The sequence below is a fragment of the Somniosus microcephalus genome, chromosome 1, assembly GCF_052327205.1.
Source record: "Somniosus microcephalus isolate GS21.2 chromosome 1, FLI_Smic_1.0, whole genome shotgun sequence".
NCBI classification, from domain to species: domain Eukaryota; kingdom Metazoa; phylum Chordata; class Chondrichthyes; order Squaliformes; family Somniosidae; genus Somniosus; species Somniosus microcephalus.
The window spans coordinates 312,227,861-312,252,065 of record NC_140987.1 but is presented as its reverse complement, the minus strand read 5'-3'; the positions used below and the strand labels follow the sequence as shown (position 1 = coordinate 312,252,065).

At 44.5% G+C, this 24,205-nt stretch overlaps 1 protein-coding gene across 1 annotated transcript in view; it reads right to left on the bottom strand.

Moving 5' to 3' along the window:
• The window catches only part of LOC147124856 (FRAS1-related extracellular matrix protein 1-like), an 883,765-nt gene that overhangs the window by 488,947 nt on the left and 370,613 nt on the right, over positions 1-24,205 (bottom strand). Inside the window, exon 14 of the mRNA XM_085994045.1 lies at positions 7,743-7,951. Within this exon, the coding sequence (XP_085850171.1) occupies positions 7,743-7,951 (209 nt within the window). The remainder of the gene's footprint in view (positions 1-7,742; positions 7,952-24,205) is intronic.

The following is a 24,205-nucleotide window of genomic DNA, read 5'->3' as shown; positions in this document are numbered from 1 at the left end:
GGTTTTTTCCGTGGTGGTGGAGGACATCTTTATTACCTCCGGCCACTTGGAGTGTGCATCAACCGCGATTAAGAACATTGAGTCCATAAATGGACCAGCAAAGTCGATGTGTACCCTTTGCCAGGGAGATGAGGGCCACTCCCATGGATGTAGAGGGGCTTGTGGTGGAGCGTTTTGGACCTTCTGGCATCCTAGGCAGCTCTTGGTCATTTCTTCGATGTCTCCATCGATACCTGGCCGCCATACAAACGCCCTGGCTAGGCTCTTCATTTTCACTCCACCCAGATGCCCCTCGTGAAGCTCCTTTAGCACTTTATCCTGGAGTTTGGGTGGAATCACTACTCTGGATCCACACATCAAGGTTCCTCGGCACACTGACAGCTGTTCTCTTCTTTGCGAGAATGCTGGCAACAGTGGTTCGCCATGTGCTGGCCATCCCTTCACTGTTAAATCGTAGACCCGTGAGAGAGTCGGGTCATTTCTCGTTTCCCTTTCAATGGCAGAATTTGTTACTGGTAGACATTCCACTATGGTAGAGTGGAACATCTCCACTGGGTCTACTGTGGGTGCCTCTTCTACCATTGGCAACGGTAGGCGCGATAAACCGTCAACATTCCCATGCTGTTTTGATCCTTTGTATTCTATGTTGTATTGGTGTGCCCCTAGAAAAAGGGACCACCTCTGTAGCCTTTGCGCTGTCATAATGGGAACACCCTTTTTAGGGTTGAATATGGAGATGAGGGGTTGATGGTCAGTCAACAAGGTAAATTTTTGTCCGTGTAGGTAATGGTTGAATTTTTTCACTCCCCATACCAGGCTGAGTGCTTCCCTGTCGATTTGGGCATAGTTACGCTCAGCTGAGTTCAATGAGCGTGACGCAAAAGCTATCGGCCGTTCCGAGCCATCAGAGAATTTATGCGATAATACTGCTCCTATGCCGTAAGGGGATGCATCGCACGCCAGTCTGATTGGCAGTGATGGGTTGTAATGAGCCAAAACTTCTTTGGATGTGATTAAGTCTTTGCATTTATGGAAGGCACGTTTACAGTCTTCGTTCCATTTCCAAATTACTCCTGTTTGTAGCAGTTCATTAAGAGGGTGTAGAAGAGTTGATAAGTTCGGTAAAAATTTATGATAGTAATTTATTAATCCCAGGAACGACCTTAATTGTGAAACATTTTCAGGTGCTGGGGCTTTTATGACCGCTTCAATTTTTTCAGGTGACTTATGCAACCCTTCCTTGTTTATTATGTGGCCACAATATGATATTTGATTTCGGAAAAATTCGCACTTGGGGCGATTTGCTCGTAGGCCCCGTTCTCTCAGCCTAGTGAGCACCTGCTCCAAATTGGCAAGGTGCTCGTTGTCATTTTCTCCTGTTACAAGGATGTCGTCTAGGTAGCATTGAGTACCCGGAATCCCTTGGAGGACTTGCTCCATAGCTCTTTGCCAGATAGCTGGAGCGGATGCTACTCCGAAAACTAGTCGATTGTACTGGTACAGACCTTTGTGTGTATTTATCGTGAGATATTTTTTAGAGGCCTCTTCAACCTCCATCTGTAGATATGCCTGTGCCAATTCAATTTTGGTGAAACGTTTCCCTCCGGATAGTGAGGCGAAAATATCTTCTATCCTCTGTACCGTGTGAAGGACCGGGTTTACAGTCACCTTGAAGTCTCCACAGATGCGAATTTTTCTCTGTTCTTCAGATTTATCATTCTTCAATGCTTTCTTCATGATTGGGATGATGGGTGTTGCCCACTCGCTCCAATCTATTTTAGATAATACGCCTGCCTTTTCCAAATTCTCCAGCTCTGCCTCGGCTGCTGGACGAATTGCGTATGGCACCGGTCTTGCCTTAAAAAACTTGGGAATTGCTGCATCTTCCACTTTTATTGAGGTGGTGATGCCTTTCAAGGTTCCTAGTTTCTCTTGAAACACTTCCTTGGTGTTGGCCAAGATGTCTTTTAATCGTTCAGGTATGACGTCATCATCATTTTTTTCCTTACTGGTCACCGTCAGTGCCTGAATGGAGTGCCAGTCTAAACGTATTTTCCTGATCCATTCACGTCCCAACAGCGGTGGACCACCATCTTGTAGAACGTATAAATACAACTTCTGTATTTCCTTGCCGTTGTATACAACAGGCACCCTTATTTTTCCTTTGGGGTATACTTTCTGCCCCGTATATGTTTTCAAGATAATGGATGTGTCTTTTAAAGGTATATGCGGAAATAGCTGCTCGTAATCCCGTCGATTTATGACGGTCAGAGCTGATCCTGTATTTTAACTGGGGACCCTGCTATTGTGAGGGTAACCCAAATGGTCTGGTAATCTTCTTTGGCAATTACATTATGTAATTTGAGAGAGCTTAGTCTCTTGTTCCCGGAGTCGCTATCGCTCTTCTGGTCTTCGGAGCTACTGTCCGTCATCATTTGTACCTTTCTGTGCTTTTCCTTATTGATTTTTTTCCTGTTAGTGGATTTTTTGTTTCCAGATCGGCACACACGTGTAATGTGTCCCATCTTTCCGCATTGCCTGCATGCTTTGTCCTTGAAGCAGCAGTCCCTCTGGTCATGGGTGGATCTGCCGCAGCGATAACATCTCTCGAAACCCCGTGTCATTTCATGGGTGCCGAAGTCCTGTGGCTTTTGCTGTATCTCTGCAGCTCCTCTTGCACTGAAAGCCTTGTCCAGTGTTAAATCTTTCTCAGAAAGTAACCTTTTTTGTGTTCCTTCACTTAGGAGACCGCAGACGAATTTGTCTCGTAGAGATTCTGCCAGTCCTGCCTCGAATTGGCAGTGTAGGGTATCAACAATCTCCTTAAAATTCTTGTCCATCGGTTCGGCTGGAGTGATTACGTTTCGTAACAGCTTGTATGTCTTTTCGCCCATTAGGTTTAGAAGTACCGAAGCTTTTTTTTCATCTTCTATTCCATTTGCAGTGCAATATACCTCTACTCTTTCCACATATGTGGTCCAATCCTCTATTTCACTATCAAAAGCATCAATATTGCCAGACTTAGGCATCTTAGAAAAGATATGGTGCTTCCCGTGCTTTCCCGCCGCTGCTGCCGATGACAACACTGTTTCCCATGGTTTCCGTTCTTCTTTTATTTATTTACAGTTGGAGACTCGTTCCCACCGGACTTTCTCTCTAGGTCTGAACGCCGACCTGCTTGCAGCGCCGGCCGTCTCCCGAGTGCTCCCTCCCCGTCTGTTATTGCTTGCCTCCGATTTCGCTGCTTGTCCCAGCTGTAGAGCCAGCCGCTGGAGCCCCAGCCTGACGCCCAGGAAGGATTAGCGCAGTACCTGCCACCAGCTTGGCCAGCTGGTGAAACCACAGCTTCTTTCACTTTCTTGAGTCTTCTGGACGCCAGAGGATTCGATGTCCTTGAGGTGATGCTGAATTGTAGGTAAGTCCATTTCCACTTCGTCGCCACTGTTGTGTCCGTGTGTTGATAAAGACACTGAAGACAGGAGTTGGTTCATAGGTGTTTACTAAGCAAAGTCTGGAGGGGTACTAATGGATATAACACAATATACAGGCTTATATAGCCCGAGTGGCCATTACCGGCATTACAGCACACATGTGTTTTTCTTTTTCTATGTATGTTTTATATTTTTCCAAGTGGTGCAGGGGTGTTGGACCCCCTCCATGCTTGGATGTTGAATGTAACTGAATTTCTCTTACCTTGTACATATATCTGAACACTACACCTAAAAGGGGAATATGTGTTTTTGGGTTTAAGATAGATATAGAAACATAGAAGCATAGAAACATAGAAGATAGGAGCAGGAGTAGGCCATTCGGCCCCTCGAGCCTGCTCCGCCATTCAATGAGATCATAGCTGATCATCCAAATTCAGTACCCTGTCCCTGCCTTCTCCCCATATCCCTTGATCCCTTTAGCCTTAAGAAATATATCCAACTCCTTCTTGAATATATTTAATGAACTGGCCTCCACTGCCCTCTGTGGCAAAGAATTCCACAGGTTCACCACTCTCTGGGTGAAGAAATTCCTCCTCATCTCAGTCCTAAATGGCTTACCCCTTATCCTTAGATTTTGACCCGTGGTTCTGGACTCCCCGGCCATCGGAAACATCCTTCCTGCATCTAGTCTGTCCAGGCCTGACAGAATTTTATAGGTTTCGATGAGATCCCCTCTCAATCTTCTAAACTCCAGTGAGTATAAGCCCAATCGACACAACCTCTCCTCATACGTCATTCCTGCCATCCCAGGTATCAGCCTGGTGAATCTTCGCTGCACTCCTTCCATGGCAAGAACGTCCTTCCTCAGGTAAGGTGACCAAAACTGCACACAATACTCAAGGTGCGGTCTCACCAAGGCCCTGTACAACTGCAGCAAGACATCCTTGTTCCTGTACTCGAACCCTCTTGCTACGAAGGCCAACATACCATTTGCCTTCTTAACCGCCTGCTGCACCTGCATGCTTATCTTCAGCGACTGGTGCACAAGAACACCCAGGTCTCTTTGCACTTCCCCTTCTCCCAATCTATTGCCATTCAAATAATAATCTGCCTTCCTGTTTTTGCCACCAAGGTGATAATCTCACACTTACCCACATTATAGTGCATTTGCCATGTTTCTGCCCAATCACCCAACCTGTCCAATTTGTACTGGAGTTTCACGAGATCCTCCTCACAGCATACCCTCCCACCCAGCTTTGTGTCGTCTGCAAATTTGGAGATATTACATCCAATTCCCTCGTCCAGATCATTAATATATATTGTGAACAGCTGGGGTCCTAGGACCGATCCTTGCGGTACCCCACTAGTCACTGCCTGCCACTCGGAAAATGACCCGTTTATTCCAACTCTTTGCTTTCTATCTGCCAACCAGTTCTCTATCCAAGTCAATACCTTGCCCCCAATCCCATGTGCCTTAATTTTGCACGCTAATCTCTTATGCGGGACCTTATCGAAAGCCTTCTGAAAGTCCAAATACACCACATCCACTGGTTCTCCCTTATCTATTTTACCAGTTACATCCTCAAAAAATTCCAGTAGATTAGTCAAGCATGATTTACCTTTTGTAAATCCATGTTGGCTTTGTCCGATCCTGTCACTGCTTTCCAAGTGCTCTGCTATTACATCCTTTAAAATGGACTCTAGCATTTTCCCCACTACCGATGTCAGGCTTACCGGTCTATAATTCCCCGCTTTTTCTCTACCACCTTTTTTGAATAGTTGGGTAACATTAGCTACCCTCCAATCCATGGGTACTGTTCCAGAGTCTATCGAGTTCTGGAAGATGACCAGCAATGCATCTACTATCTCCAGGACCACTTCCTTAAGTACCCTAGGATGTAGATTATCAGGCCCTGGGGATTTATCGGCCTTCAATCCCGTCAACTTCGCCAACACCATTTCACTACAAATACTGATTTCTTTCAGTTCCACCCTCCCATTACTCCCTATGTTCCCCGACATCTCTGGGAGGTTATTTGTGTCCTCCTTTGTGAAAACAGAACCAAAATATGTATTTAATTGGTCTGCCATTTCTTTGTTCCCCATTATAAATTCCCCTGATTCTGACTGTAAGGGACCTATGCTTGACTTCACCAATCTTTTTCTCTTCACATATCTATAAAAGCTTTTACAGTCAGTTGTTATGTTCCCTGCAAGCTGACTTTCATAATCTATTTTCCCCCTCTTAATTAATCCCTTAATATAATACAGGGGAAGGTTGGCACTCAAGGATCAGAAATTTTGCTCACCCAGTATGATACTTTAGCGAATAAAGTATCACAGCGGGGATTGTAAGATTTGCTAAATTTAGCAGAACCCCAAAATGGAATGATGACCCTGTTAAAAACAATTTTGGACCATTGCAAAAGAAACCTGGGAGATAAAATGCATGGTTGGGCCTAGCAGGAGGATTCAAAGATTAAACACAGACTTGGCATTTTAAAAGGGCATGTACGGGCTTGTAGAAAAGGCTGCGACAGTAATGTTGGATCAACCTCTGCAAAGGAACAGTTTTGGATATTCGAGGTAGCCAAACTCTCTGGGAGAAACAGTAAATGAAATCAGCCCCTATCCAGGAATTTACATTCAAACAATGAATCAATGGAAAACCAGCCTCACCTAAGGTCCAAGACCCATTAAAAACATGCATAAAACAAATCATCCAACCAACCTGCACAGAATTTCAAGGCCTTACAGGAAAGATTAGAAGACAATCGAACAACAGTTTAACCACTCACAGAGAGACATCCAAAACCACTTCACACACTTAAACCAATTTCGAAGCAATCCCGAAACCAGTTAAATAAATGGGACCAATCAATGCAAATAAGCTCGCCAAAAATTAACAATGAACCGAGACTGATTTGGCGGGCAGATAAGCAGGCCTCAATTAGAGGTCGCCATAAGAAATCAGTTCGATGAGTTCGATGAGTTCGAACAGTTTGATAAATACAGTTCAGCAGAAGGAATTCAATAGAAACAGTTCAACCAGTTCGAGAAGAAAGGAGAGACCCATCGTTCAAGTTTAAAACACCATCAAAACTCGGCGGTTTCAGAAGCAAGCATCTGGAAGCAGTTCTCTCTCTCGAAGAAGAAGAAGTAACACATCATCGGACACCTCGCGGCACCAAGAGCCCCACAAAACCAACAACCAAATATTACCAGAAGCCAACCAGGTAATACTGGGCCACCGCGACCAACAAGAAACCAACTCGGAAGAAACCGAAGATCTGCAAGTTTTTCCACTCTACAAACTATTCCTGCGTTTGGTGAGCATTATCCCTGGTCCTTTAAAGTCCAACTTAGCTAGTAAGGTGGGATTGGGAGGGGTGAGGTATTTGTCTACTGTAATTTTTCCCTCGTGTATGTCGAAGTGTTTCCCCATTTTATTAGAGTATTAAGATTATTGTATTGTATTTTTCCTTCTCAAATAAAAACCAAAGTTCTTGTATCAAATTCAGTGTCTGCTGCAATTTCATTACAACCCCCAAATAAGTCCAGGTCTAGAACCAAGGGAGTGGGAGCGATTCGAACCACTCATAAGTCAGAGGCGAAGCTGACCCACACACTACCACACCATATAAACCCACCACCTGCTCCCTCGACCCTATTCCCACTAAACTGCTGACCACCCAACTTCCTTTTCTGGCTTCCATGTTTGCTGATATTGTTAATGGTTCACTCTCCTCAGGTACTGTCCCCCTCTCCTTCAAATGTGCTGAGACCAGGGTGGAGTCAGGTGATGCTACAGAGGTTAAGCGCCTTGGGACATTTTACTCTGTTAAGTTGTTGTTAAAAGACCCTCCACATGTGTATAGTGATAGTAGGACTCATAGTCATCATAATTGTTGAAAATAAGCATTATATAACTAAACAATCCCATAAGTTTGACAAGTCATTTTATGATGGTATTTTAAACTTTTTCACTTTACATAACAGCCATTTTTGTAGTCCTAAGTGATTCTGCCATTTCAATGCCAAATACTGTTTATGAGTCAATTCTGTGCTGTGATTCTCAGCAATTAGGAGCTGAGCTGAGATGCTATCTGAATTCATTAAACACCCAGGCAGCGAGAAGAAGCTTTGATCCCATCGGTCTGGGCTAGATTTTGAGTTTTCAGCTGTGAAAGGAATGTGAAGCTCACCGTACCTACCAGTCTTCCTCAAACTATTTCCACCAAAAGTATCTCTGGTGACTATTGCCCAGTAAAAGTGTTAATGGTGCACAATATGCTAGCAAAGATTCCTCACCTAACTTTGAATTTTCTGAGATCTTCTAAGGTGAACACGCTCCCTTCAATCATGGGCATTCCATCCACTTCTACCTCTCCATGCACTGGTTTCTCTCGAAGCATGACCCTGATATGGTCATCCTTGGTGTCAACATCAGTCACCAGCACGTGGTTCACAGTAATCTGACCTGTCCCTCCTTCCTCAATGTTCAGCTGGTTTGTAAATACCTGAAAAGAAAGAGAAAAATAATTTTACATTTCCATTAGTTGTTTCAGGAGCGAAAAGAAATGACTGCCTAGAATTTCCATGGGGATTCTCTGGTGGGAGATTGGCAGAACCTTCTGGAGAAATGACAAATGTCTAAAATACGGCCATTTCTTGGGGCGGTGGGGGGGGGAGGGGTTGTTGTCAATCTCCTGCCCAAGGCACAGCAGATTGGAAGAATCCAGGGGGAGTTCAGGGTCTATTAATCAACAGTACGAGAGAGTGGATATCCTCCATGTAGCCCAGTGAGGCCAGAGAAACTGGTTATATTTTAGTTGAATGGAGGTTATGTCATTTTTGTACTGTGCTAAAAAGTAATCTCTGACCATGGAGTCCATCAGTGTCCACAGTCAGAGTCGTTTCATGGTAGCAGTGGTTAAATCATGTGAATGGATGCAACAGCAATTAAGACAAAGGTCATCTGACATATGACCCAACAAAATGGGCCAATAGTACAGAGAAATGTTGTTATAATGCTGGGAATTTCTGCATAATATAAAACCCAACATCATAATCTGTGTCTGTACTCCTCAAGTGAAAATACTTGGCAGTATTGACTCAAAAGCATAAACCTCAAGTTACGCAAGTTGGTTATTTGGGGTAATTCTTAAAAACCCAAATTTTCTCAAATGTAGTTCATTTTGGTTCAGGTTGGCCTGTCCTTCAATAATGTCCCTCAGTCCCTGTGAATAATGTTGGGGCAAGGAGGCAGCTGCTCCACTGCCACAGGTCACTAGAGGCAAAGGAACAATGTTGGATGAATTAACATCAGTAATAATTTTGTTTCAATTTACCTGATTTAATTTGACAGGGAGCCCCAATCCTTGTTGTCTTAGTGTGTGTGTATATTCTCTTGTGTCAGTGGATAAGTGGGGCAGTGGATTGAGAATTTGTGCACACCCATAATTGGAACAATTTTGATAAATTAGATCAGCTTGGGTTTGGATTAGCCATTATTTTTAAGAATAAATAACAATGCATGTACACGAACAATATGTCCATTTTTTATCTGCATTCTTATTGTCCATCATAATCACCACCATGGCAGATGGCGGGTAACTAGCCCACATGTAGATTTGGAACAACAGAAACAAAATATGGATGGATGGTATTGTACATTCAGTTGGTTATGCGGCAAGCGTGACCAAAGCCCAACATCATAGCAGCAGAGTATCTGTTGATACTTCCTGCCACAGCTCGTGTCTGATCAATGTGAGAGGAACAGAGGTTACCCATCCACTCATACCTCTTTTAGCGGGTGCACACATTCTTCTACCAGTACAGTGAGGGAGAGTGTGTTTATGCTCTAGAGAGACTTGTGTACCTGGTCTCAACTAGTCCATGGGCTGGATTTTGTCATTGGGGGTGGCCTGGGGGCGTGTCAGGTGGTCGGCGTGTCAGGACCCCGCCTCCGATGTGAAGTGGGACAAAAGTGCGATTTTGCCCTAATTGGGCACTTGATTTCCAGCATGTGGGAACCCGTGGCCCAATGAGCCTTTTGATTCTGAAACTCGCCGCAGCTGGATTTAAGGCCTGCAAGCAGCCTTGGTTCTTTTTCAGCCTTACAACTTTATCAACATACTTCTGAGGGATTCCTACTGCAACTATGTCCAGCACCAGACCCAGATTCGATGAGGCCACCCTCCAAGCTCTGGTGGAGGGAGCAAGAGCAAACAAGGAAGTGCTCTTTCCTTCCTCAGGGAGGAAAAGCCTCCACAACAGACAAAAGCTGTGTGGCTGCAAGTGGCCCAGCAGGTGAATGCGATTTCAATGTGCAGCACAACTGGCTGCAGTGCAGGAAGAGGTTTCATGACCTTCTCCACACAGGAAAAGTGAGTATTCCACCCCCATGACCCTCAATCTGATCCCCATCGCCTCTCATCACCAGCACTCTGTTTTGTCAACCTCCTCCTCCACATCCCACTTCACCCTTACATCTGTGCATTCTTACCCATTCCCTCTCTCTGTATGTTCACATTCACTTAACTATTCGACTATGCAGCCCTCACACTCCCTATCACTGTGATGCTATGACAATAACTTACAACACACAGGGAGGGCCCTTGGTCTTGGCACCTCACTTCATCTTTGTGTCCTTCTAAGCATCTATGCTATGGATTCTCTACACTCACTCCTTCATTCTCAAGGACAGGAGGCGGGCAACCCTCAATAGCCCAGCTCATCACTGCGGAGGAGGTGGCCCTGGGGATCATGGGAGTGGAGGAGGATGCGCAAGTGGGGGACGGACAGGCGGGCGCATCAGAATAAGCTGGTGACAGAATAGTTTTTAATTTCTCTCATTGACGTTGCATGAGTGACTGATATTGATTCTGATGCTCTAACAGATTGACTTATGATCATCTGCATAATTCAATGTGCATGCAACGTTTAGCTCACATGTCTAACTCTTTCCTTAACTCCCCCACAGGACCAGCGACAGCCCCCCTTCCCACTGTCCAGGAGGAAAGGAAATAAATGGTTCCCATGCTTCTGGTATATGCCTCAGTTGAGGAAGCGCTCAGTCAATGTGGGGAGAGGGGTTTCCCAGGAGGTCACACTGGAGATGGGTGTCAGGCTCCAAACTGCCACAACAATGAGTAGGCCTGCTAAAAGTTCCCCCAGACCTGAGACAACAAAGTTCTGCCACCTGCAAATGATGATTGCAGAAAACTCCTTTTTAATGGTGAAGCTGCAGCTGTTAGTAAGCAATCCACTTGTGAGGCCGCCAGGATTAACTGGCGTGTTCCAGAGGAGACGTGCAGCACGGGGGGGAAAGTGTTAAATTCAGAAAGGCCTCTTAAAATTGGATTATAGAGGCACTTAACTGGTTGTTAAGGGCCTATCCTGCCTCTTGGAGGCAGAATGGAAACGGGGTCTGAAACCCCGATTCTGGGAAAATTGCTCAGAGGCGGGATGGAGGCAGAATCGGACCCACCCACCATTTTTTGCGATTTTGACACCTCACACGCCTCCAAACCCGCCTCCTCGGGCCTGGAAAAATTGAGCCCATAGTCTCTTCATACCATCAATGACCATGGAAAAGAAAGAAAGGCAGCACCTTTCATGACCACTGGATATCCCAAAATGCTTTACAGCCAATGAAGTACTGTCACTGTTGTAATGTAGGGAAATACAGCAGCCAATTTGTGCACAGCAAGCTCCCACAAACAGCAATGTGATAATGACCAGATAATCTGTTTTTAGTGATGCTGATTGAGGGATAAATATTGGTCAGGACGCCAAGGATAACTCCCCTGCTCTTCTTCAAAATAGAGCCATGGGATCTTTTACATCCACCTGAGAGCGCAGACGGGGCCTCGGTTTAACGTCTCATCCGAAAGGCGGTACCTCCGACAGTGCAGTGCTCCCCCAGCACTGCACTCAATTGTCAGCCTAACTTTATGTGCTCAAATCCCTGCAGTGGGATGTGAACCCACAACCTTCTGACTCAGAGGCGAGTATGCTGCCCACTTTTTTTTTATATATATACTTTATTGAATATTAAGAACATTTACAACATCGTGATCATTTCATTGTATCATACAAATCAATTCCGCCGCTCTGCACAGCCATTCCGCCACCACATTTTAACATCTAAACCTGAAGTTTAATTTGTCTCCTGTAACATATATTAATCGATTGTACTTTAAAAATTGATTGTAAAATACTATCTTTAAATTCCTTTCTAAATAAAACATCCATAGAGCCTTATAATGATCTTTTAGCTTATATTTAAAATACTCTTTTAGATTGATTCTCCTCCCCTTAAAAAACAGAGCATTCCTTCTTTGCACAATCACGAATCTAGCCAAACAGAACACTAAATTAATTTGCACAATCACGAATCTAGCCAAACAAAACACTAAATTAATTGCCGCTCCGCTGGACTCGGGCAGACTCTCCTGCAATCCCCATCTCAAAATTGAGTCCCACGGGATTCCCATTCTCGCTCTTCGGTCCCCACCCAGCAAAAAAACTCCACACAACTGTTAAACATAGTACTTAAAATCATTTATCTGTGGACATACACACAAGTTGCCCCCTCCACTCGCGCAATCTTGCACAAGACCGTTATGGTAAAAATCCGGTTATGAGTCAATTTGAAATCCAGTTCAATACACTCTGGACATTTAAAATTTGCCCACACTCCCTTCCAAGTCCTATTGAAGTCCAGCTGTGGGTATATACTGTGCCAAAACTCCTGACCAGCAGGTGTCTTGACTCTCCATTCTCTAAATACCTCATAGAAATCTCGAGTATTACAGTTGTCAAATTGGACCAACTCTCCCTCTTTCTCCAGCAGAAAGCTTGGAAAAGCGGGTCGCATTTTACTTCCTTTGAAGATTTCCGCATTTATTTCTTCCATCCAATCCTGTGGCATTACCCTCACAATCTTCTCATACATGATCCCTATTGTTTTTTCCTCTACCTCCTGATCCTCCTCCCACACCATGTCCCTCACTCTCGTTTCCAGCAACCAACCTGGAATTACCTCGTATAATACATCTTTCACACATATAATACCAGCTTTTATAAAAGCTTGATTAAATAAAACCTCTCCTTCGATGTTGACCCACCTGTTCAAAAATAAGGGCTGTTCTAAAAATTCCTCAGCCCCCTTGGGCATAAACTGCACACTTTTTAAAAATTGGGCCCAAGTCTCTACAACCCCCTTATAAAACCTAGGGAGAAGTTTAATCGATTTCAAAAACATATTATTGAATTCCATGTACAATATCCCCTGCTCTCCTATCCCACTTCATTTTTAAAAATGCTCAAAACAATTCTTCCAAAAACTTGTATTTGACTTCTGAAGAAATCTCTTCACCCATTTGATTCTAAAGGATTTTTTCTTCAAATCAATATCTGGGAAATTGAGTCCTCCCTGATTTCTCCGTCCAATGATGGTATTGCAAGCCACCAAGGCTGGTTTCCCTTCCCATAAAAACCTCACACAAGCCTCTCGGATGGACTTTTCTGCCCACTCAGAAATATCCTCCACCGTCAGTAAGTACCATAGTGTAGGAACGGAGGTTCCTAACTAAATAATTCAGCTCAACTCAATGGATTAAAAGACTGGAATTTAATAACAATGAAGTTTGCTGGATGTTACAAGGAGGAAATCAAAACACGTTCGCTCAAGATGCCAGGTAGTCGAAGACTGCTGGAAAGTTCTCTAAGCTGACGTCATGACGTCCCCACGTTCTTTGCGCCACTGGCGGTCACGTGATCGGCGTCATGACGTCACCACGCAGGATAAAGGCAAACACACACTGTAAAGGTAACAATCAGTTTAAAGGTGCAGTCCCCGGCTGCACTATAATACAATTAAGGGGATTATACTAAAGTACACTGAGTCTCTTGTGGCTCCTCCATAATAGCTTAGATAGCAGGAGATCAGACACCACTATCACTCTTCCTTGCACTTTCAACCACCTTCTTTCCCATCTTCCCAAAATCTTTTTATTTTTCATAACCTTCGTGTTATGTTCATTAATAAATAGACATTCTTATTATGAACACAGCTAGCTTTTGCTAGCTACTTTTATTGAGCACATGTGGACTTGTACAGCATCTTGTAGAGGCTTCCATCTTGACTGCTGCCTTGTGGGTAGCCTAGCCTCATGGGTAATTGTTAAGTCTGTGGGTTGTATTGTAAATAATACACAGACTCCAAGATTAACAACAAAACAGGTCTTTACTATTCAGAGGTTCAGGCGATTCCTGCCCTAGTTAACATATCCCAGCCCTTATATACTGGTGTGGTCACTATCGGTATTACAGTATACATGAGCCAACAAATAGCGCCACACCTAAAATAGTGCTCTTAAAGGCGAACGGTTACATTCAATAGTTCCCTTAAAGGTAAACGGGTACATACACTACAATCCTCCCTTTTTAGCTTTTTACTTACAGAATCCCGTTAAACATACAATCTTCAACTTTATATAAACAGTTTGCAGATATACTCTCGATGGAGTCAACGTCATATAACAATTTACAGATATACTCTCGATGGAGTCAACGTCATATAACTTCATGTTTAACATAACATAATAACATATATAACTTCATGTCAAAACAGATCACAGATTCAGTCTCTGCGGAAAACAGTTCACAGATTCAGTCTCTGTGGTGTAGTCGGTTCACATTGCTGGAGTGACTCATTCAATAGTCCTTCCATGGATTTAACAGTTTGAACTTCCGAACTGATTTGGCTCTGTTCGGAGGGACCACGTGTGTGATCTGGTAGAGGTGATAATGGTTCAGATGGGTCATCTTCTGTTTCGACTTTTCCTTTTCTGCTTCTTGGAGACTCTCTGGGCTCCACTGTCAGCTGCCAGCTGCATGCGCAGTTCCTCCTTCTCTTCCTCCTTTTTCCGTAGTAGAGCCACCTTCTCCCGATGTTCCGTAGACTTTTGGTGCTCCTCCATGATTTCTGCACTTTGGGAGTCGAAGTTACAAGCTGGGCAGGACAGGACATCGTAATATTCGGTGTAGTCCACCAGGTCATGGTAATATTCGGTGTCGTCCTGAGCTAGGCCAGCGAGAGGGTCGTCTATTTCCTCCATACCCAGCTGGACGTTAGCCAGCTCTTGTTCCAAATCCAGACATCTTTCCTGAAGAGACTTCTTCATGTGTACCTCTTCATCCAGCTTTTTCTGGGCTTTCAGCAAGTCGTTTACTAATGACCTCATTTGTGATTTTAATACTTCAACTTCCTTTGGAGATTGATTGATCGGACTATTCAATCCCTCTACCGGAGCAGCTGTTTCAGCGGTCTGTTGTTCTACATTGACGTGAGTCAGCGTACTTTTGGTATCCAAGGGTTGCTCTGCTGCCATCTTCTCAGTCTGTGTTGCAACCTCAGCTATTTCAATAACTTTTGAGAGCTCCAAACCCCTCTCCTCTTCCACCACTAATGTTTCATCTATGGATGGAATCTTTACCGATGAGGCAGCCTTGGCCTGGAGCTCATCAAACATTTCCTGCAGCCTTTGGACTTCTTGCTCATGTTCAACCTTTAGTTATTCATATGCTTCTACTGAAACTAGCTTTTCGGGGGTTGCCGAGTTAATCCCCTCCAGAATTGTAGCCTGGGCCTGTCCATACTGTTCTTTCAACTTCTCACACTCTGCTTGTAAGGAGTCGTAGAGAAGGACTGGAATAAAATCCTGGCTTCCTGAAGATTCCTCTGCAATTGGTTTTTTTGCAATTTCCTGTTGGAGTTCAGCCAAGGCTGCTATGCTATCTGCCTCTCGAAGTCTCACTGCCATCAATTCTTCTTTATTCTTGCAGTCTATCTCAGCCATTTCCCGTTTACTCTCATTTAACTGAGTGAGTAGCCCCTTATTCTGGGCTGAGAGATATTGCACCTTCTCATGTAGACCATAGCACTCCTTCTCTGCTCGACATAGCTGATTTCTGCTGATTTGGTTCTGTGTTTCAAGTTCCAACATCCTTTGCTTAGCTTCTTTCAGTTTCGCCTCAATAATCCCCTCTCGCAACATGTCCACATTATTCACATCAGGTAAAGAAGCGTTTCTCTTTTCCATGTCCAAGATTTGTTTCTGCATCTCCTTAAGAGCACACTGCGATTCAACTTCTCTTAACCTTGCCTGCACTAGCTCCGTCTCCAATTGCAGAACAAAATCCTCAGTGTAGCGTGGTTTGCCCTTCTGCTGTATCTCTAGATCATGCAAATATTCTAACTCCTGAACATCATAAGGGAGATGTGATCGGTAATTGGTCACGATGGCTCTATGGTCGCTCTCTGCTTGAGCCAGTAGGTTCTGTTGTCTTTCCAGACTCTCCCATTCGGTGTCATAGAACTTTTTCATTGTTTTCATCTCTTGTACGAGGCGGTAACTTAATTGTTCTAATTGTTGTCGTACTTTGAAATAACGTTGAATTCGAGCCCGGTGTTCCTCCGTAATGCATATGTCTGTAACTTGAACAGACTCAGAATTCTCTGTCTTTATGCACGCCATCGATTTTCCAACCTTAGTCCGTGAGTTCATGTTAACCTTGTTTTTCATACGTAAGCTGGACTTATCGTCTTCCGGCTCGGAGTCTGAGCTGCTTGTCTGCACCGAGTCCTCACTCGTCATTGCTTGTAGGTAGTGCCATTCCATGTCTATTTTCCTGATCCACTCCCGTCCTAGAAGTGGTGGTCCTCCCTCAGGTAGTACGTACAAATTCATTCTTGGGTGTACTTTACCCCTATCTCTCACCTTGACTCTTATTTTCCCCATGGGGTATACGTTATGCCCCGTGTATGTCTGTAATACGAACTTGGTATTTCTTAAGGGTATGTGAGAGAATAGCCGGTGGTAGTCCTTTTGGTTGATGACTGATACAGCTGATCCCGTGTCCAGCTCCATTCGTACTTGGACTCCAGCTATTTTTAGTGTGACCCAGATCGTCTGTAGATCAGTTACTTTACCCACATTGTGGATTCTCAGACTATCCAGCTCCTGGCTGTTTGGGTCTGAGTCTGAATTTTGTTCGTCTGAACTCTTTTCAGCCACCTGATGTACCTTGTTGTACTTTTCTTGTGGTGGTGGCTTCCTTTGCTTGTTGGTCTTCTTTCCGGACCTGCATACCTTCGCGATGTGACCCAGTTTGCCACATTTCCTGCACTCTTGGTTCTTAAACCAGCACTGATTCTGGTCGTGCGTTGTCTTTCCACAACGGTAGCATTTGGAAGTGCTTGCAGTAATTTGGTCCACCCCGAGTGCCGCCGCCTTTAGCTGCATTTCCGCCGTTCCTTTCGCTGCGGCTTCGTGCGATGAAGCTATGAGGACAGCCCTGTCCAGTGTGAGGTCGTTTTCTTCCAGAAGTCGCTTCTGCGTTCCTTCTTTGGCCAAGCCACATACGAACTTGTCCCGCAGCGCCTCTGTCAAATTCCCTCCAAACTGGCAGTATTTCGCTAGCTTACGCAGTTCGACTAAGTATTCCGCATTGCTTTCATCTTTCCTCTGGGTTCTTGCGTAAAATTTAAATCGTTCAGCCAGCATCAACGGTGTGGGGTTCAAGTGATCCTTCAGCACTGCTACGATCTCTTCGAAGGTCTGGTCCACTGGTTTAACTGGTGCTATTAGATGTTTCAAGAGCCCGTATGTTTTTGCTCCCATCGAATTTAACAAAGTTATTGCCTTGTCGTCATCCTCAATTTCGTTGGCTACGCAATATATTTCTATGCGTTCCACATACGTGGCCCAGTCTTCTATTTCAGCATTAAAATCATTAATATTTCCTCGCTTAGGCATCTTCTTCTCTTCTTGAGAACAACACAAGTATTGCTTTACTTATTCTTATTTTTCCTCTCTTCTTGAGAACACACCAGCATTTCTGAAAATTCTTATTAATTTTCTAAGATGGCGGTTTCCCGCTTCTGCCTTCTTCCCCAGCGGTTTCCCCGCGAAAAATGGCGGCTTTCCCGCGCTTCTCGCTCTCCCCGCCCACTTCAATGGCGGTTTTCCCACGCTTGGCGGTCTTCACCCGACCCCCGACGCTGTCTTTCAGCCCGAGTGCGGCCCTTATCTCCGCCGTGATCGATGGCCCGCGCTGTTCACCGCGGCTCTCGCGCCTTCAGTGTCTGCCGACTCTGCCCTACCAGCCCGAGTGCGGCCCTTATCAGGGATTGCGATCGATGGCCCGGCTGCGCCCCTCACTTCAAAGCGGCCCGGCCCTTATCAGTGGATGCGATCGATGGCCCGCGCTGCGCCTCTCGCCCGAAGCGGCTCTCGGCCCTTATCGCTGGTGCGATCGCTGGCTCGCGAAGCGCCTCCCGCTCGAAGCGGCTCTTGCTCGCTCCCTCTCGGGCTCTGGCTCACCCGCTCACGCGGCTCTTGCTCGCTCCCTCTCGGGCTCTCGCTCAGCGGATTCAAACGCCTCTCCCCGACCTCCCGCAGTCCGGCCCTTTCCTCCCCGGCTGCGGCTGATTCTTCGCGGGTTATTTAGTTATTTATTTATTTATCGCCACCGCGCCTTGTGATCCCGGTCGCTGTCCGGCCTTTTTCACCCCCTCGACCGTGGTGGTCACTGCCCTTATCCTCCGGATATTTTCCACACTTTCCCCTACTCACAGTCGTTGCGGTCGCCGGTTGCTTTCTTTTGTTAGTTGATCGACGCACTCCGCACCGTGGTAAAAGGGTAGTTATGCCTGTTGCTGATGAACTTTCGTTGCTAGTCTGCTTCCTGTCTGTTGCTGCAGCCTCGTGTGTTCTTCCAGCAGCACGACGAAGGCGGTTGCCTCACTTCGACGCTCCTTAGTAGCTTAGGAAGTACTGTTGCCGCAGGGTACGATCGTCCTCGTCGCCATTGTTAAGTCTGTGGGTTGTATTGTAAATAATACAGACTCCAAGATTAACAACAAAACAGGTCTTTACTATTCAGAGGTTCAGGCGATTCCTGCCCTAGTTAACATATCCCAGCCCTTATATACTGGTGTGGTCACTATCGGTATTACAGTATACATGAGCCAACAAATAGTGCCACACCTAAAATAGTGCTCTTAAAGGCGAACGGTTACATTCAATAGTTCCCTTAAAGGTAAACGGGTACATACACTACAGTAATGTAGTCTTAATATAATGTATAGCTGGGTAGTGTAGTCTTATACATACAGCTATATACAGCTCTACTGCTCCACCTAGTGTCCACCACAGAATGACATGTTATTGATCACTACATCCTCCTTTCTTTGAGGTTTAACAAAATCAATATCAATCAACTTTCAAGAAAACAATAAAGATAATATCAGTAACACTTTTGTTAGTGCTCTATAAACATAAACATTTTCAAAACAGTCAACACATTTTCAAAGCTTTACATTGTACTCAAAGATTAAGTCTATCAGGCTCTTTTACTTCACGTGTGGATCTTCTCAACACGGTTAAGTCTGATGTGTCTTCATGAGATTGTTCTGGCGGTGAATGACCAGATGCAGTTGCGACATTGTCATCAATCTGCTCTTGTATAGATCGAGGTCTCCTTGCGATCTTTGCTTGGAGAGGGTTTCAGTGTTTCCTTCACTCTTCATGCCATAACTCTCAATGTAGTCAATGCACTCTTGAAAAACTGCTGGCAGCTGGATCCCATCATACAGCATAGTCCTCTCAGCAGCCTCGGCTAATGGAACACCAAAGATTGGCCTGAGGGAAGAAGGGGTATCCACCGGACCTGCTTCCTGCTCTGGTGCAGGCTTCTTCTTTTTCTTTTTCTCTTTCCACTGCTTAACAACATCTGCTGCAGTTATATCTTTGGACTTTTCCTCCTTGTGTTTTTCCTCTTTGTGCTTTTCTTCCTTTGGCTTCTTCTTTGACCTTAAAGTCTTTTTCTTTCTTCTTGGAGAACCTAGGCTTTTTGAAGACATGGATACCCTTTGGCCTTTTCAGCCTTGATGGGCTCTCTGCTTCATCACCTGAGTCATCTGGTCTGCTTATGGCACAGTTTATACGGTAGACTCTCTTGACCAGTTCTAAGTCTTCACACGCTTTGTCACCTAATAGTGAATCAAGTCTTTCAGCCACAACAGAAAACATGAGATGATGCACTTTGTCTTTGACTGTCACTTTAAGTCTGCATACACCTAAGCTATCTATTTTCTGTTCATTATAGTCCTTCAGTAGTACTGACTTTTTCTGTATTTTGGGCTTTTCTTTCATATTGTTAATGTCACTCATACTGATTAAGTTTGCTTTTGTCCCAGTGTCCAGTTTCAATGTAACTAATGCTCCATTTATCTGCAGTGGGATCATCCATTTGTCCTCTTTTACTGCATTAACTTTATGTTCAGCATTGTCTATTTCTGAGGGCTGCACATTTTCTGTATCTTTTTTGATATCGTCAGATGACACCATTCCTACAAAAAATGTCTCACTTAAATCAGTGTCCTCAATCACATTAACTCATTGCCCTTTCGTCGTTTTTACTTTTGAAAAGCATTGTTTGGCAAAGTGATTCTTTCCATTACACTTTGTGCACATTTTTCCAAACACTGGGCATTGTCTTAACTGGTGTTTGTAACCACAGCGTTTACAATTTTAAATTTCATCCTCCGATTGCTTTTCATTTCTGTTCTGCCCACGTTTCTTCCCCTTGTAGGACACAGCACCGACAGCAGCATTATCACTCATTACATTCGCATCATTATTGATTTCACTGAAAGTCTTCGCGTGATTTCGAGCTAGCTCGCTGGCTTGGCATATTTTCACCGCATTTTCCAAATTTAGTTCGGTTTCTCTCAACAGACGTTCTCTGACTTTTTTATCAAACACAATCTGGTCATGAATCATGGATGCTTTGAGCTCAGAGAAATTACATGTCTGTGCTTTCAGTTTCAGATCAGTTATAAAGCTATCAAAAGTCTCATTTTGTTGCTGTGTCCAAGAACGGAAGATGTATCTTTCATACGTCTCATTATTTTTGGGAGAGCAATGTGCATCAATTTTTTTTAGCACATCTTCTAATTTTCCTCTGTTCTCCTCTGGATTAAATACAAATGTATTAAATACCTCTATCGCCTGTGGGCCTGCAACCATAAGCAGCAACGCTATCTTCCTTGCGTCTGGCTTCATACCGAATCCGATGGCTGCAATGTAGAGTTTGAATTGTTGTTTAAAAGTCTGCCAATTGTAGTCGATTTTTTCTGTGAGATTCAAACGCTCTGGTGGCTTCAAATTCTCCATGTCGCTTTTCACAATTTTCAGCAGATCTTCACCACCCTGGTACCATGTTATGTTCATTAATAAATAGACATTCTTATTATGAACACAGCTAGCTTTTGCTAGCTACTTTTATTGAGCACATGTGGACTTGTACAGCATCTTGTAGAGGCTTCCATCTTGACTGCTGCCTTGTGGGTAGCCTAGCCTCATGGGTAATGTAGTCTTAATATAATGTATAGCTGGGTAGTGTAGTCTTATACATACAGCTATATACAGCTCTACTGCTCCACCTAGTGTCCACCACAGAATGACATGTTATTGATCACTACACTTCGTTTCCCAATTTAATCGATCCACTTCATCCCTGTCTTTCTTCCACCCCATATGCACCCCCAGAACTTCCAAAACCTCCACCACCTTAAAAGGAATTTCCACCAACCATTCCCCCCTACCCCTTCCTGCAACCAGGCATTGGGACTTACTATAATTCACTCGAGCTCCTGAAACTCTACAATATTCCTCCACTACATGCATAGCTTTCCTCACTGACTCCCCATTTCTCAATGTTGTGTCATCTGCATATTGGTGAATCACCGACACCAGCCCAGAACTGGTAACCACAATCCCAACTACACCTTGTTTCTTTCGCATCATGTAACCTAATGGTTCTGCTACCAATGTGTACAACAATGGGGACAAGGGACAACCCTGTCTCACTGATCTCTGTATCGGATAATACTTGGACAAAAAAACATTACATTTAACACAGCTAAATATGTTTGAATAAAAAATCCTTATCCACTCAATGAAATTTTCCTCGAAACCAAATGCTTCCAAAACCTTCAATAAAAACTCATGAGACACCCTATCAAAGGCTTTCTCTTGATCTATCTTTAATACATAAGCCTCCCTTCCACTCTCTTCAATGAGCTGTATCGCATCTCGGATTGAGACCACAAAGTCTGCGATGTCCCAGCTGCCTTGTTTTGCACGCTTTGTACAAAAATAATAAATTGCAGGACAACGGAGTATTACAATTTAAACTCTTTTAATGAAGCATCAGGTCTGTAAGCTTTATCAATCAATCCAGCACCGTGTGGACAAGATGGAGTCAGGACCATGTGTCCTCCAAAACAATAGCAGTCCTTACAGATACCTGCAGGCCAATGACAACTCAGCATGTGATCACATGTGAATAAAATAGGTATTCCTTACAGATGCCTGCAGGCCAATGATAAATCAATGTGCAAATGTTACATTGTAGGAACGGAGGTTCCTATCAAAAGACTGAGTTCGACTCAGATGATTAAATTAATGAACTTTAATGAAAACAAATGAGTTTAAACTGGAAACTGCTAGGACACATCAATAACAGGTCTATTCTTCTTGAGGGCTCCACGAGGACTGATCCCCTGATCAGGAGAGTGACGTCATGACGTCATCATGTTCCTCCCACCGTTGGGGCATCACGTGACTAACGGCATGACGTCATCACGTGCTGTAAAGGTAACTGGTATTGTACAGTCAAACAGTATAATTAAAGGTACAGGCACAGACAGTAACTACATTGCTGTTAAAGGAATTATGTACAACCGCTCTGAGTCCTTTGGTGGCTCTGCCACAACATCCACTTTCTTTTAAAAGAAAAATGTTATGCATTACTTTTGAACCTTTCTTCTACATAATGTTCTCAGTAGCATCAACATTCAAGTAAACTCAACATTTAACTAGCACTGAAAACATCTCAACGTTTCAATAACGATGTACAGTTTTTTTTAGGGCAGCGATCCGCCTACACCCATTGACAGTTCTCAAGTCAAGGATAACTCTAGGCTTGACCTCTCGTCGGAATGACAGTGTTGTTCCTTGGTGTTCAGGAGGTGCCTGTGATTGCGGTGGTACACCTGTCCTTCTTGGGTGCGGACGTGATACGATCGCTCAGTGTCAGCTGGCTGGATGACGACTGCTGGCTTCCAGTAGTCATGCTCCTGGGTTCTGACGGATTCTCCATTGTGCAGCGGCGGCAGTAGTCTAGCTGACCTGTCATAGTATCTCTTTTGGTGTTGCTGTCTCTGTACACATTTTGCATGCACTTGCTTGCAGCTGACGACCTGCCAGGGCCTGTCTGGGATATGGTGAGGTATCATGGGCTCTTTGACATTTGATGGGCGGCGTTCTAGACAAATGGAACATTTTCCAACAATGTCCTCAATGTGTTTGCACATTCCGGGCCAAAACATAATGTCACGTGCTCTTTGTTTGCATTTTTCCATGCCCATATGTCCAGCATGAATTTTTGTCAACATCTCTTCTCTGAGACTGGTAGGAATGATGATTTTCTCCCCTTTGAAGACGATTCCGTTGATTTGTGACAGTTCGTCTCTGTGGTTCCAGAATTCAGATATGCTGTGAGGGCATTTCCTCCTTTCCTCAGGCCGTCCTTCATGTATGACTTTGCTCAGCAGTGTGAGTTGTGCATCTTTCTCTGTTCCTGCTCGGATATCCTTCAGTTTTGAGTCACTCACAGGTAAGCTGTTGTACACCATGTGCACCTGCACATCCATGCCTTCACTGAGGCTGCTGTCCTGGTAGTTAAGAGACTTTCTAGAGAGCGCGTCTGCGACAGGAATGTCTTTGCCTGGACGGTGAATGATTGTGAAGTCGTACTTCTGTAGCTGAAGGATCATTCTCTGTAGCCTTGGTGGGGCTGCGGCTAGTGGTTTCCTCATGATTGACTCGAGGGGCTTGTGGTCAGATTCCACAATGACTTGTCGGCCATAGACGTACTGGTGGAAATGCTTATATCCAAACAGAATTGCATATAGCTCTGTCTCGATTTGAGCATAGTTGATTTCACTGTCTGTGAGAGATCTGGAAGCGTAGCCGATGGGCTTTCCTTCTTGCAGTAATACTGCGCCTAGTCCGTACTTTGATGCGCCCACTTATAGTCTGAGCTCTTTGTTGGGGTTGAAGTAGGCAAGAACTGGTCCTGGTTCTCTGGTGATTAGGTCTTTCATTTTCTGAAATGCTGTGTCATGTTGTTTGTCCCACAGCAACTTATTGGATTGTTTGAGCAACTGACACATGGGTGCGTTGATTTCGGAGAGGCTCGGGGCAAACTTGGCTAAGTAGTTAACCATGCCTAGTACTGTCTCTAGTTCTGCGCAGTTCTTCGGCGGCTCCATCTTCTTGATGGCGGAGATTTTCTCTGGATCCGGCTTAATGCCATCAGTTGAGAGGCGATGCCCGAAATAACTGATCTCGGTGGATCCGATTATGCTTTTCTCGGGGTTGAGCCGGATACCTTTCTCCCGTGATCTTTGTAGCATCGCACGAAGGTTCCTGTCATGTTCCTCTCTATTCCTGCCATAGATGAGGATGTCATTTACGATTGCGACTACTCCGTCGAGGCCTTCATAGGTTTCGTCGATCTTCCGCTGGAATTCATCCTGAGCTGAGATAAGACCAAATGGTAAACGCAGAAATTGGTAGCATCGTGTGTTGAACGTTGTTAGCTTAGATGATTCTTCTGTGAGCTTGATA